Source organism: Monodon monoceros, unplaced genomic scaffold (assembly GCF_005190385.1).
Source record: "Monodon monoceros isolate NGI ecotype Baffin Bay Population unplaced genomic scaffold, NGI_Narwhal_1 Super_Scaffold_5, whole genome shotgun sequence".
Lineage (NCBI taxonomy): Eukaryota > Metazoa > Chordata > Mammalia > Artiodactyla > Monodontidae > Monodon > Monodon monoceros.
The window spans coordinates 77,443,022-77,459,021 of record NW_021703782.1 but is presented as its reverse complement, the minus strand read 5'-3'; the positions used below and the strand labels follow the sequence as shown (position 1 = coordinate 77,459,021).

Sequence of the window (16,000 nt, the reverse complement as noted above, 5' to 3'; positions counted from 1 at the left end):
GAGAACGGACTTGAGGATATGGGGAGGGGGAAGGGTGAGCTGTGACACGGCGAGAGAGAGTCATGGACATATACACACTAACAAACATAAGGTAGATAGCTAGTGGGAAGCAGCCGCATGGCACAGGGATATCGGCTCAGTGCTTTGTGACCGCCTGGAGGGGTGGGATAGGGAGGGTGGGAGGGAGGGAGACGCAAGAGGGAAGAGATATGGGAACATATGTATATGTATAACTGATTCACTTTGTTATAAAGCAGAAACTAACACACCATTGTAAAGCAATTATACCCCAATAAAGATGTTTAAAAAAAAATTTAATCTTTCAGGTGAAATGTACTTTTCCCATAACTATTGATAAAATGAGTGAGAATGGTCTGAATGTTTGTGTCCCTCCAAAAATTCATATGTTGAAATCCTAACCCCCAAAGATGGTGGCATTAGAAAGTGGGGCCTTTGGGAGGTTATTAAGACATGAGGGCAGAGCCCTCATGAATGAAATTAGTGCTCTTCTAAAAGAGGCTCCAGAGAGATCCCTAGCCCTTTCTATCATATAAGGACACAGCAATAAGGTACCAGTTATGAACCAAGAAGAGCGCCCTCACCCGACCATGATGGTGCCTTGATCTTGGAATTCCCAGCCTCCAGAATTGTAAGAAATGAATTTCTGTTGTTCAGAAGCTTCCCAGTCTGTGATATCTTGTTACAGCAGCCCAAACAGACTAAGACAATGACCAAATAATTTTAGGTCTCTGGAACATACTACTGACCTCGAGAACCATGAATATTTTGTTGGCTGTCTCTATCACATGGTAGAGTTGACATATATGCTGATGTCTCAAGTTCTTCAAGGCATCAATTTCTGTTTTGACCCGGGGCAAATCACTCTGTGACAAAACATTTCATTAAATGAGCAATGAACCTATTTGGGAAGTGCTCCAAGCATCAATATCACCAACTTTAATACTAAGTAGCAAAAGCAATCAACAGCCTCAAAACAATTTGTTCAACAATATAGAAATAAAAAACAAAACTTATTTGTGTGTACATTTTAAAAAGGCCTTGAGGGTTTTATGAAAGACAAGTTCAATGTGGGGCAATAGTATAACATCTAGAAAAATTAAAATAATCTCAGACTCCCTTTAGAAGGTTAGCATTCCAAACAAGGAAAATGACAGAAACACTACTCAGTGTACATGCCTTGGCTACCACTTCGGTTCCAGCAATGTCCATTAAGAAGCATGCTGAGCTAAAAATTGGTGAATGTAGATAAAAGGTATTCACTGTCTCAGTCTTCCAACTTTTCAAGGAGCTTGAAATTTTTCAAAATAAGAGGTTGGTTGGGGAGGAGGGTAAACCAAGTTGAAAAACTTTCAAAGTCCATATTAAAGATAGAAATCCAGATATCCATGAAGTAAACAAGTAAAATTTTATTATAAAAAGGGACTTGATCTAATGATCTGTGGTTTAATATCCAATTATCTAGGGCCATGCAACCAGATATTAGTTCTTAACCAAGAATCAATTGTAACTTTGACTATTTTGATATGATAATCTTTTTTTCTTCTTTTTTGGGGGATGTGGGAGTCTGATGACTAAAACCCTGAAAGTAATCAAAATATTTTTAAAGTCCCAAGAAGTAACTAAAATAAACATAGCAACAATAAAAAATACAAAAACAAGTTTAGAAATAATGAACTAATATCATCATATTGATGATTTAGAATAGTTTTGAGTACTGCTGTGGTAATGCATTTTGTAATAACAGGTCACATTTTGCCTGCTATTTAAGTGTCTGCTGTGTCCAAGTAAATAAGTCATACTAAAGTTATAACTGAAGTTGAAATTGCTTAAGGGAATTAATCAGTTTTATAACCAATGTTTAAATGCTCAAGAAAAATGTTTTTTTAATACCTTTTTATTAGTTTAATAAGTACAGTATTGAGCACTGAAAACAAAAATATTGAAGGAGAGCCTGAATTGTCAGTTGATAGGTTATTAAAAATAATTTCTGATATAGATCATTGTGTGATTCTGGCATATATTTCAGAAGGAGTTCAAAGAAGTGAGTGACGTTATTATAACAAAACATATTCTCTTTGACTATTTATGTATGTTAATCAGCACTTCCATCCTTAAAAATAAAGTAACAATTGATATTAAACTCTGTCTCGTCCTAACAACACGAGAGACCCCCAAAAAAGTCCAACGTGTCTCATATAAATATGCATTTTCAGTAAAGTGATTTTTATGTTTGATAATTATCAACACATAAAATGTTTGTGCTGTTTTACTCAACTGTATACTAATAATAATTATAATGCTAACTCAATCGCAAAGAATAAAAAACTTTAACCCTCAGAGATTTTTGGTCAGAGGACAAAAAAAAAGATTTTAAAAAAATGTTTTTAATTTATCTCCAAAAAAACAAACAATCACAGATGCATACTAAGAGACTAGTGAATTCTCAGCAGAAAGAGACCAGAACAAAGCATAGAAACCAAACCACACAAGGGATGGTAGAAAGAATTAGAAAAAAAAAGACCACTCAGGATGACTTCAAACACTGGGAAGGGTATATAAGGCCCAAAGACCATCAAAAGAGACAGATCCCCCCTTAATAGAAAAACAGAAAACTTTATGCACATTATAGCCAAGATCACAAATTAAATGGGCTGCTTTAGAAGGTAATGAGCAACTCAATCCTAGAAGCATTCAGGTAGAGGAAAAAAAGGCTGATTAAGAAAAGGATTTCATAATTTCTAATAAAAGTTAGAATAAATTTTGAGTAGAATTTATTCTTTGAATAAAATTCTGGGACATAAGATCGATCTATACTATAAAGTAGATCAACATTTAGTAAAGGGTATCATGAGAAGATAAAGAAGGGAAATATCAATACCCAGAAACACCTACAAGACTATGAAACAACTGCAGAAAAATGGACCCTGTCGACTTCAAATATGTGCCATTGCCCTGTATTAAAATTAAGAACAAAGTAACTCCTTCCCCAGATTACTTTTTTTTTTTAAATTAATTATTTATTTATTTTTTTGGCTGCATTGGGTCTTCATTGCTACGCACAGGCTTTCTCTAGTTGCGGCGAGCGGGGGCTACTCTTTGTTGCAGTGCGCAGGTTTCTCATTGCGGTGGTTTCTCTCGTTGAGGAGCACGGGCTCTAGGCACGTGGGCTTCAGTAGTTGTGGCTCGCGGGCTCTAGAGTGCAGGCTCAGTAGTTGTGGCACACAGGCTTAGTTGCTCCGCGGCATGTGGGATCTTCCCGGACCAGGGATTGAACCCATGTCCCCTGCACTGGCAGGCAGATTCTTAACCACTGCGCCACAAGGGAAGTCCCCAGATTACTTTTTAAAACCATAGATTTATACATAACTGGCTATGGAAATGTTATTCTAATAAAAGAGCAGTAACTAGAACATTAGAGCAAATTCAAGTTTTAATTCACAAAACTGATCTATAAATATTTTTTAAGTAATGTTAGACTTACCCCTAGTGCATTTTTATCCATGATTTTTATAGCTACCATTTCTCCAGTGAGGATATGGAAGGCAAGTTTGACCTTTGCAAAGCCACCTAAGTATGGGAAAATGTATTATGAAGAGAGAAGCAAACTAACTTAAATATCATCATCAGAGCAAACTGAGAACTCAGGCACAAAAAACCTTTCCACATACTTTTATAAGGGTCTATTGATCTATATTTTTCTGAAGTTTGTGGCCCTTTCTTCTTGTTGCTTCCAAAGTGTTGGCCATGATCCTAGCCTCTCCTCATCCAATGACTAACTAAAGACTCTTTGCCATGATAGGATATCTTTAATTTTGCAATGAAGAAGTAGGAAAAAAGGATTCATTCTCTAGAAATTTGTTTTATAATTAACATTGCAATTAAACCTGCTTTATAATTAACATTGCCAGAACACAATATAAAGTTGGAGAGACAAAAGACAAGTAATATGAAATTTCCATTCAGTGTTAAAACTGTAAAAATAAGCAATTATGTTTCAAAACTGGCTCAAAAGCTGGATAAAGGTCTACATTTAGGTATCTAAAAGAAACCGCCAGCTGAGCGCTTCTAGAAAGAAGCTCCTGGTAGTCCCTCCCATGGTCTTCCTCATCTCAGTAAATGGCGACTCCATCTTCCCAGGTGCTCAGGCCAAAAATCCAGAAGCCATTTTTAGCCCCTCGCTTTTGTCTCACACCACATATCCAACCCTCCAACAAATCACACTGGCTCTGTCTTCAAAAATATATTAATGTTTACCTTGGGAGAAAGGCAGCAGGCACTGACTAGAAATTTCTATGTCCTGATCTGAGCAGGGAACATATGGGTATATGTGTACAAAAACTCCATCAAAATTAGTACACTTTGCTTATTTTACTATGTGTTATGCCTCAATATACTATACTTAAATGTACATATGTGTGTGTATGTCTGTATACAGAATCTCACCCCTTTCTATACACAGAATCTCACTACCTTCAATTCTATCACCATCCAAGTCACCATCATCTCCAGTATCACTCACCTAAATTATTGCAATAACCTCCTAACATCTATGTTTTTCCATCCTTGCCCTCTCCCAGCCAGTCTTTTCACAACCAAGCAGCCAGAGTGAACCTTAAAAACAAAAGGTCAGACCACTACTTGGCTCAAAACTCTCTAGTGACTTTTATTCTAAATAAAATGAACCACAAGGCCCCTCCTACAATTCTCCTCTCTCTTGCTCCACTTTTTCTTACTAAAATAGGTTGAAGAATTTTAAAACTCCATAAGTTAGGCTAAAAAGCTCTTGGCTGCCCAAATACACTATACTCTCAAATAGATGACCTATCCTCTCCAAGAAGAAAATAATTACCTGTCCCAACAGTTTCATATAATTCATAGTATTTGAGAAGTTCATCATAATCTTTCATAGTCCTCCTGGAAGTTTACTCAAAATTATAAAAAGAACCTGTAAGACAAAAACAAAAACAGTACATGATCAAAAAAGGAACTATTAAGAGACTATCTCCTTCATTCTTATTGAGATCCCTAAAAAATAAAAATAGAGAAACCGTATAAAAAAAAAAGAGAGAGACTATCGCCTTCATTCTTGTAACTACAAATATAAATAAGTCTTAGGCATATAAATGATACTGGAAAAACTGATTAGCCATATTAAAAAAAAATGGATTCCTATCTCACACCATACATAAGAATCAATTCCAGATCAAATAAAGACTTAAATATGAAAGGTAAGCCTTTAAAAATTTTAATAGAATATTGTCATCATTTCAGGATAGAAGAGGATCTTTTAAATAGACACAGAAAGTGCTAATCATAAAAAATAATAATAGAGAATTCTCTGGCAGTCCAGTGGTTAGGACTCCAGGCCCTCACTGCCGAGGGCCCGGGTTCAATCCCTGGTCGGGGAACTAAACTCCCACAAGCTGTGTGGCAAGGCCAAAACTAAAAAAAATTTAAAAAATAGATAGATAGATAAATTTTAAAAAGCTAGCATTATTTAAATAAATATTAAATAACATTGAAATTAAGAACCTCTGCATATCCAATGACATCATTTAAGAAAAAAACAACATAAATATGAGAAAATATTTGCAACACTTATAACAGTGGACTTTCACCCAGAATACATATACTCCATCACAACAATATAGAAAAAGACAACCCCACAGAAAAATAAGCAAATGAAATAAAAAAGGCATTTCACAAATAAACACAAATAACCAATAAAAAGATGAAAAAAGGCTCAATTTCATTAGTCATCAGGGATATGCAAATTAAGACTCCAATGATATACAATTTTAAGATACATGTAATGAGATATATATTTTATTATTATGCTTCACAACTTACATGTGTTACATATACTCTGTTTGTTTGTTTGTTTGTTTGTTTATGGCCATGTTGGGTCTTTGTTGCTATGCACAGGTTTTCTCTAGTTGTGGCGAGCGGGGGCTACTCTTTGTTGTGGTGCACAGGCTTCTCATTGCAGTGGCTTCTCTTGTTGCACAGCATGGGCTCTAGGCATGTGGGTGGGCTTCAGTAGTTGTGGCACACGGGCTCAGCTGCATGTGGGGTCTTCCCGGACCAGGGATCAAACCTGTGTCCCCTGCATCGGTAGGCAGGTTCTTAACCACTGCGTCACCAGGGAAGTCCCTATACTCTTAAGTATATATTAAATAATTTATTAAAATAACACATACACACTATTATATATAAAAAAGATAAACAACAAGGACCTACTATATAGCACAGGGAACTCTACTCAATATTCTGTAATAACCAGTATGGAAAAAGAATCTGAAAAAGAATGGTTATATGTATAACTGAATCACTTTGCTATACACCTGAAACTAACACAACATTGTAAATCAACTATACTCCAATATAAAATAAAAATTAAATACGTAAATGAATAAATAAATAATAAAAAATTAGTTGTAAAAGTCTTAGGAGGTCTTATTTGATATTTGTCTTCCTGAGTTTTAAAATTAACTAGAATTACAAGACACCATGGGGTGAGTACACGTGAGGTCATACTCATACCAGCTTTGTCTTATTTGGGGAGGATAAGTTCCTAGTTGACTATAACTAGAGATTAGCACTGTATCTGGCAGAACTGCTAATGCAATCAGGCTCTTAACTCTGAACTTTCTTGTATTCATTCATTTATCCATACAGATGTGTTTACTGAGCACCAGTGATGTGCCAGACCTGCACTTGGCACCAAGGCTATAACAGAGAAGAAATATGGTTCCTGCCCTCATAGATCTTGCATTCCAGTGGAGAAGACAAAAGGAAAATTAACAGACAATGAATTAAATAATTATAATTTGTAATAAAGGGCTTCCCTGGTGGCTCAGTGGTTAAGAATCCGCCTGCCAATGCAGGGGACATGGGTTCGATCCCTGGTCCAGGAAGATCCCACATGCTGCGGAGCAACTAAGCCCATGTGCCACAACTACTGACCCCACGTGCCACAACTACTGAAGCCCACACGCCTAGAGCCCGTGTTCCACAACAAGAGAAGCCAACACAATAAGAGGCCTGTGCACCACAACAAAGAGTAGCCCCCGCTCGACTCAACTAGAGAAAGCCCACGCGCAGCAACGAAGACCCAACACAGCCATAAATAAATAAATAAATAAATAAATAAATAAATAAATAAATAACAATATGTAATAAATACTGGGGAAAATACGCAACAGTGGTTAGAATGGGTCACTAAGAAGGTAATGTTTAAGTCAAGATCTAACTCAAAGAATGAGAAGCAAGAAAAAGCAAATCAGCCCTTCCCATCACAACTTGAAGAATGTTTCCAATAGGAACTGTGCAAGACCATGTAAACAATGTTTCTGTATGAAGCAGTTAAAATGATAATGTTCCTTTATTTGACAGACTGCTGCTTTCTCACCAACGACATCCTCAGCACTACCTCATTCCTCCCACTTCCTGCTTCCTCAGATACCCAAATGCTGAAATGCTCCTGCTCTTTGACAGTATCCACTCCAAAACTGGTCCTTGGGACTTCCCTGGTGGTCCAGTGGGGAAGATTCCATGCTCCCAATGCAGGGGGCCTGGGTTCAATCCCTGGATGGGGAAGTAGATCCCACAGGCACGCTGCAACTAAGAGTTCACATGCCACAACTAAGAGCCTGCATGCCACAATTAAGAAGTCCACATGCTGCAACTAAACAAACAAACAAAAAACTGGTCCTTGCTTCCCTAGCACAAGCCCAAATCCTGTAAGCCCCTTTCAACTCACTCTTACTGAGATGCCCAAGATCCTAGGGTGTATGGTTTCTCTTGCTGCAGCAAGCTAAGTATACCTAATTGTTTTTTAATCACAGATGTGTCCCTAATGGTCTGTGGTTGATAGGCCTTAACAGGAATTGTTAACCCAAAAAGAATGAGAGGAAGAGCATTCCAGAAAGAGGGAATTTAGGTGCAAAGATCCCAGAGGAAGAAAAGGCTGACATGCACTGAATTTAAACTGCTTTCAGAGGTACCAGGAAAAGGAAATGCAGATTTGGAGCGGGGACAATTGGTTAGGTATATGGGAAAAAAGAAAATTGGATCTCTACCTCACACCACACACAAAATCAATTACAGTAAAGACTGTAAAGTGAAAGACAGACAATTAAGACAGATAAGGCCTTACCTATACCAGACCTATAGCTAGGAGTGGCAAGAGGAAGAGCATGGAGATAACAATTAGAAAAGCAATAATTCAAATACAGTTTCATGGAAGCCAAGAAGGAAGGAAAAAAGCAACACTACTAAAAAGAAAGTTTCTAGGAAGTAGATTTCTAAATAAATTTGGCAGTGCTCCTATATAGGTTAAGTAGGTTAAGTCCTAGGACCTGAGTTTAGGTACTGCAAAATGGAGCTTTCTTATAGGTAGACATGGGGTGCAAGCTCTCTGAACCTATATAGATACAGTTTCTCTAAGGAGCTCTTCTTCCTAGAGGCCAGTGTGACAGGACAGGACTTGAGATTTCAACCTTGGAAAGAGATGCTTCCACACCCCTTAGAAAGCCACGCAGGAATCAGAGGGGCCCAGGGAAGTGGAGGTCACTGAGTCAGCACAGCACACCAAGGGCTCTAGAGTTCACAAAGGGCTTTGAGTCCAAGACCCAGCTAGTGATAAACTCCTTTGCCTGGTCTGACTCCTGTGCACAAATCTCCTTCTGTGCCCTAGCACTGGACTAGGTATGGCACCACAGAGTTCAAGATCCCAGGACCCCACTCTCTGTAACATTTAGAAAGATTAGGTAAGTATATGCATAGCCAAATGGGACTTGGGCAAAGTTCTACCTGGAAAGGGCAAAACTCATACATCTTAATTAATGCCTCTCAGTAGTGGAAACCTGGTGCTAGTGCTCATTTCTAGAGCCAGACAGTCTCCCTTCACCAACAGGCAGGGCTTTAGCAAGTCTGCTGAAGGCTCTGGGATTGGTTAAGTGGCCAGCACCATGTTTACTACTTTCAAGTTCTCTGTCCTTCATCCTGGCTCATCCAGAGTTGAGTGGCCAGCATGTTATTAAACCTTAAAAAAGACCTAGAGTTATGAGTTCAACCTCAGGACTGTGGTGAGTTTATAAAGGAAAAGACAGAGCAATAGGGAAGGTCCTTGCTACAGTGAAGATGGGTAATCTTCTTAAACTGAAGTGGAGAAAAAAAATGAATGAAATTATCAAAAGCCCAAGAGACACAGAGGATTTTTTTTTCTTTAAGATCCCTTTAAATTTCCTTACAAAATGCCTAAAGCACTCTGATTCCAGGAATCATTTTACTTGGAGATAAAAGGTATGCTATTTAGCAAGTAAAAAGTCTTCAAAAATTTGGTCAGTGAAATGAACACTAGAGCAGAAGTTCTGGAAGGAAAAATATCAAAACCCAAGAAAAAAATCAGCTTAAAAAAAAAAGGTTTTAGTAGCAATGTCAAAGCTGAAATAGCAAGAAAGATAAAGATCATGGGCAAAAGACATTCTGATCCAATAAACAATATTAGTCATTTCCTAGGAAGAGGTGGCATTGGACCAACTTAATAAGCAGGTGGAACTTTTAATCTAGCTGAATCTGCATGAACAGCGTAGGCAAACAAAGGAAGCAAAGTCAAGTCCTGATAATAGCGGAAAGCTGGTGATATAAAATGAAATATTTCCGCTTCCACTGGAGTGGCAAAAGTTGTTCCACGCAAGGAGACAGCAGAGAGGACATATTTATTCTCCCTGGGCACCTGAGACACAGGATTAGAAATATCCTTACTAATTCAGAAACCTTTTAAAGGGCATTTGTTATTGGAGCAAATTGGGAATGAAGTGGAACCACACCCCCAAAAGACAGGAATCGCAGGACTAAGAATTTTTAAAACAGGAAAAATAGCAGTAAAGGTATAGAGGTCAACACAAGGCTAAGAAATCTTTGGGATCCTGATGATGGAGAAGAGAATGAGCAGGACTTTGGAAATGGGGGAATGTTAGGCTATAAATCTGTTTAGAAAGTGGTCTGCTATAAAAGTAGGCTATCAGATTCCTTAGAGAGCAAAGCTCCAACTAATGCAGTATTGGGGCATTCAGAACACAGGGGTTAAAGAGGAAACACAAACAGACATTTCAAAGTTTAAAAACCATGAGATGGAGGGAGTTCCCTGGTGGCCTAATGGTTAGGATTCCCGGCTTTCACTGCCATGGCCTGGATTGAATCTCTGGTCAGGGAACTGAGATCCTGCAAGCTGCGCAGCTCGGCCAAAAAATAAAAACAAAAACAAACAAACAAAAAAACATGAGATGGAAATGGACAAAGGGAAAGAAGTAGGCCTTAGGAAGTATAAGTAACACTCCAAATTGCCACCACTGCACATGCCTAAATTCCATATAAAGGACTGGGCTATTTCAAATTGCCACACTCAGAAAGAGAAAGCAATTAGTATGATGTTGGAATTCATTTTCCCAGACAGGGATGTAAGAGTGTCATAACCAACTTCTTGATAGATTTTTCCCAAATGAGTTTTGAACTTCCAGGTTATGGCCTCCAGTCAACTAGCAGAGATCAACTCTCACCAGTGTAAGACTAAATCACACACCTCCTATTTTTCTTCCTTCCATTTTGTTATCTACCCCCTTCCCTCAAATCACACCATGTCTTTAGGTGAGTAATACCAATGTAGCCCTAAATTGTATCTACTGAATCCAGGGAACATCATTTGTGCTACTGTATAAGAAAACTGGTGTTTACGTTGCAAAACTGCTATAATGATAGCAGATTTTACTTGGCTTTTAAATTTTGTAGAAGTGGAGCTGGTTCTAAATATTCTGAAGTGCTCTCCCTGTTTATCCTCTAGAGTCTGGAAATACAGAACACAGAAAAGACTTTTGACTGGAGTAACCCACTTGCTGCTAAAGGAAGTATATGATCAGTCAATGTGGAAGACAGCCTCCCAACTGTGGATAATGAAGAAGGAAACTAGACCCCAGACACCTGAATGTCCTTCTAAATGTGACTAAGTAGAAGAACTGGAGCTATATACAATTGGGGTCTTGAACTTTTCTGAGGAAAGAAGGAATTGCCTAGATAGTGGAAGAAAGTTTATCAGTAAATTTTATAAGATAGCAACAAATTGGGGGCATTTTCCTACCAACATAGTCTTACCTGGGCTATGCTATTACCTGCTGTATAATACATTTACATTATCTAGTGAACTTGGTATGACACTGATGCTGAGGATATTTCAAATGAGAAGTAAAATACAAAATGGCATATAATGTGGTCTTGTAATACATTTAATTAACATACTGTCCTGCTCCCTTGCAGAGGCTTCTGGGAGCACCAGTAAAGAGGCATTCACTCCCAAAGGTAGTAAGGGACTGATCTGGCCATCTGGTTGGTCCATAGTAGAAATACTGAAAGGACAGATCCACTGGTGAGACACGCCCATGAAGGTGCAGTAAGGATGTTTCTGATTTATCCCACACAACACAGAGATAGAAACCAAAATATGAACAGAAAAGTTAGGAACACTGGGCTGTAAGCAAAACTCCAGGCACTACCTTCCCCCTTTCCACTACCAGGAGAAATACCAATTGTGAAGCTCAAGGACAATTATTCATCCTAGGAGCTAGAGGCCTGATCACTCTCCTGGGACGCCCTCCTTTGGAAGTCTCCCTTTTTCCCACTGGTCTCCCGGTGGGTCACTCCTTTTAGTGCTATAGCATTCATTCAGTGCATGTTCCCCTTTTAGTGTTAAGCCTCTTAAGCCACTACTTTCGGAAGGTGAAGGAAAAGGAAGGATTTGGACTCTGAAAAGGGGGTGATTAGACATAACACATGTCCTTGTTTACTGAACTGCCTAGTAAATTGAGTTGTACGAACAGAAATAACTCGAAACCCTTCTTTGAACTTCTTTCCCGGAGACCGTCAGTGTCATGGAAACATGGAATGGGAATTCACATCTATCACAGCCTCCTAGGTGGCAAGCGCTTTACCTCACCGATAACCCGGAGGCGGATACGAGCCCTATCCCACTTACAGAGGAGAAAACCAGGGGTCGGAAAGGCTATCTCATCCAAGGAACCGTGCTCATAAGGTGGGACTCCGGTGAAGTTCCCCAGTCTCCTGTGAGCCAGGAGCACTCTGGGCCCGAGCCGCCGTCCCCCGCGCCGCGCACGGCCGGAACCCCGGCCTTCACCCACGCGGGACACACTGACCTGAGGGCGGAGGGCCGGGAGGGACTGGGCCAGGCAGAAAGACAGACGCGCCGGCCTGCCGTCCGAAGGGAACCGGTGAGCGCAGAGAGCTCCTAGAAACTTTTCAGATAGCCACGCTCTGGCCGTTTCCGCCCGCCAAGGCAATCAAACCTCGCGCGCCGGAAGGGGCGGGGACGCAGCGGCGTCTGGGCGGTCGCAGCGAGGCGGGGGCGCTGTCGCCCTAGGACAGCGAGCTGGCCCAGGGAGTAGGATGGCTAAGAGGCCTCTGGAGCTTGCCGAGAGGTGACTTAAGGCCTTGGTCTTCGACCTGGAGTGCCCCTCCCCGGAGGGCACGTGAAGATTTTCGTGGTGTCGTGAGCATACAAAGTTTTTACATAATTCAACTTTAAGTTCTCTTTCCTAAAATTGATTTGCAGAGAAGTCGCTAGTAGTCACAGTCTCATTTTCGTCCTCCCCTTGCCCAGTGCCCCTTCTCCCATCCAACAAAAGACAAGTATACCTCTCCCCTCTAAAAATCTTACTAAAATATGTTGCCACGAGGAATAAAACCCCCAGGGGACAAATTGTCCATTAGATAGCTCAAGGTACCAGAAACACCTACCTAGCATCACAGGAGAAGTCCTTCTAATACGTTTTGCTGTTTGGTCATTATTTATGTGACTTTCATGGGCTGCATGAATTACTACAATTGTAATGAAAATCCAGAAGGAAAAAAAAATTATAGCAAGAGGAAAGAAAAAAATATTAAGTATAAATTTATATATGTATTTTTTAAATAGACTTTTTCTTAAAGAACGGTTTAGATTCACAGCAAATCTGAGGGGTACAGAGATTCCTCCTAAACCCTCTGTCCCAACCACATGCATAGCCTCCCCCATTATCAATATCCCCCACCAGAGTGGTACATCTGTTACAATTTATGAACCTACATTATCACCCAAAGACCACAATTTACATGAGGGTTCCCTCTTGGTGTTGTACATTTTATGGGTTTAGACAAATGTATAATGACATGTCTCCACCATTATAGTATCATACAGAGTAGTTTCACTGCCCTAAATTTTTCTGCTCTGCCTACCTGTGAAGTGGAATAGTGTTATATGTGTATTTTTATTGCAATGAAGTGTGCTATTGCACTGGATAAGAGATTTTCAAGCAAAAAAAAAAAAATTAAACTAAGATAACATTCTGTGGAACCAAAATATGAGTTAGGAGAAAAAAGAGGGAAAACAAGCAAGTTAAAAAGTAAATTGTTTATTTTGTTCGTGTAATTTTTATCGGATAATAGTGGGTATCAAATCATTCTGGTATTTCCAATCCATTGCATATCTTTTAAGGACTTACAGCTTTACTTTCAGAGGTTTACAATAACCAGTTGTTTTAAAAAATATTTACAATTTATCCAAAAATTAAAACCTTTGTGACTATTTAAAATTATAACAAGAGAATGCATGGTGGGAAGCCATTCAGTGTTTATAGCCTGGCCTCCAGCATTATGAGAATACAGCTGAAATGGAAAGGGCTGGGTTTTGAAGATGACACAGCTCTAAAAAGCTTGGAGGGAGTGTGAAGGAAGCTTTGTGCAACTCTTGGCAGGAATAAGGGTTAGCAAGGCCTCCGCGGTTCACTGCTGCTAAGAAGGCGCAGCAGTCCTGGTCGCCCTGCCATGAGGCAGAACAGCAGTCCCCAACCTTTTTAGCACCAGAGACCGGTTTCGTGGAAGACAATTTGAACATGGGGCGAGAGGAGGGGTAATGCAAGTGATGGTTCAGGCGGTAATGCGAGTGATGCGGAGCGGCAGATGAAGCTTCGCTCTCGCTAGCTGGCCACTCACCTCCTGCTGTGTGGCCGGTACCGGTCTGCGCCCTGGGGGTTGAGGACCCCTGAGCTGGAATAGACGTCTCTATGGTCAAGTAAACATAGAGCCATTTCTCTCTTTCCCACCCGGTGGGGCTGCACATGAGCAGTAGCCGCAGTATGGGAAAGATGGAGGAAGAGCAAAGAAGATCCCTTTGGTTCCAGAAAACCTCCTGAAAAAGAGGAAGGCTTATCAGGCCCTCAAAGCCACCCAGGCAAAGCAGGCGCTTTTGCACAAGGAGGAACAGAGGAATGGAAAAGGGCTCAAGTTTAAGCAACTAGAATGGTTTCTACATGATTCCTGGCAGCAACTATGTGACAGGGTGCGCCTCAGATGACTAGAAGTGAAACCTCATGGCTTGAAAGTGCCAGATAAATATTCTTTGGCCTTTGTTGTATTCATCCAAAGGATTAATGGGGTGAGTTCACTGGTGCAGAGGACCATTGCAAGACTTCGCCTGAATAAGATTTTCAGTGGTGTCTTTGTGAAAGTAACCCCTAAAACCATAAAAACGCTTTGTAGAGTGGAACCTTATATGACCTGGGGATTTACAAATCTGAAGTCTGTTTGGGAACTCATCTTGAAACGTGGACAAGCCAAGGTCAAGAACAAAACCATCCAACAGACGACACAGTGATTGAGGAGCACCTGGGGAAGTTTGGTTTCATTTGCTTTGGGAGACCTCATTCATGAAGTTGCCTTCCTGAGGAAGAATTTTTCAGTCGATCTCAGGGGTTTTGTGCCCTTTCCAACTCCCAGTGGCCCATCAGGCTACCAAGAATAGAGTGGGTTTTCTCAAGGAGGTGGGCTCACCTGGCTATCGAGGAGAAAGCATCAGTCAGGTCATCCGGCAGCTGAACTAAACCCAGAATATTTGAAAGCACAGTGCATTTGGAAGCATGTGTTTTTGTTTTATGGAATTGTTACCCAGTATCTTCAAAAAAGATTATTTTCTACTATATCTTCAGAAACTGGAGGGGAAGTGTCAGGGAAAAGATGGTGATAGTCATGGCAGGCACTTTTCATCCCACGCCAGGTCCAAGGAAACATTCCTGTGTATTTTCGGTGTTGGTCACCATCCACCTCTGAAACCAGCAAAAGACTCATGCCATGGAGGAGAGATGCTTTGTCACATCTTCTATCCTGGGGCTTAATATTGGTGAATGAATACCCAAGCATGAATACAAGACAGCCGTGGACCAACCCCAGGGGCGTACTTGAACCTAGGGGTTCCTAGGGCCTTGTTTTAGAAAGAATTGTAAGTACAATTAGAGAGAAGAGCACAAAAGCAGTGCTCTGTTGTCTCTGCTCTGAGTCCATGTTCTAACTTCAGTGACAGCGTTGTGAGCTCTCAGACTTACACAGAGCTCTAAGTGTATATGATGGCTTCCTTATCCTTGCCTGCAGCTGGCTTAATGCTTTTCTTTAGCTCAGGATTTTAACCTGTTGGATCTATGAGAAGGGAAGGACACTTTCCCCAGGAAAACATGCAGAAACTCCAATTCTGTCTTGGAAGTTTAGAGTATTTGTAGACCCTACTCAGGGACCCATGCACCTTATGTGAAGAAGTCCTGCACTATCAGGATTGGTCACCCAGGCTCTGACCTTCCTAGTCTCTTCTGGTTCCATGTCCTATGGAAGACCAGAGCTTACCAAGGTAGGTTTTTCCCTTCAAGCCAAATGAGTGTTTCCTTTTAAGAACATGGTGGTAGATTACTGAGTCCCTGTGCCATCTATGACTCAGGGAAATGCCCACCATTTAGTTCTTCCGGGCTTCAGGATGGAATTCTCTGGTTTCCCTGATGATCAGTCCTCTCCTTAAACCCAAATCAGGAAAGTGAACCATTTTCTTGGTTTGGCATGGATGAAATTAGCAATATTTGGTCTTTTAGGCTGCAGGCAAACAGCTTAATTG

At 40.4% G+C, this 16,000-nt stretch overlaps 1 protein-coding gene and 1 pseudogene across 3 annotated transcripts in view; one reads left to right on the top strand and one right to left on the bottom strand.

Annotated features, from left to right (window-relative positions):
• MELK (maternal embryonic leucine zipper kinase) overlaps positions 1 to 12,330 on the bottom strand; it is a 78,333-nt gene extending 66,003 nt beyond the window's left edge. Inside the window, exons 1-4 of one of the 3 annotated variants that reach the window (XM_029202807.1) lie at positions 12,228 to 12,330; positions 4,871 to 4,966; positions 3,503 to 3,588; positions 768 to 884 (exon numbers count right to left, since the gene is read on the bottom strand). In XM_029202807.1, the coding sequence (XP_029058640.1) occupies positions 768 to 884; positions 3,503 to 3,588; positions 4,871 to 4,928 (261 nt within the window). In that variant the 5' untranslated portion in view covers positions 4,929 to 4,966; positions 12,228 to 12,330. Of the gene's footprint in view, positions 1 to 767; positions 885 to 3,502; positions 3,589 to 4,870; positions 4,967 to 12,049 lie in introns of those variants that run through there. The other 2 variants (XM_029202808.1, XM_029202809.1) reach the window with 2 other exon arrangements.
• Positions 12,331 to 14,186: 1,856 nt separating this feature from the next.
• On the top strand, positions 14,187 to 14,948 carry LOC114884768 (annotated as a pseudogene).
• The last annotated feature ends 1,052 nt before the right edge of the window (positions 14,949 to 16,000 follow it).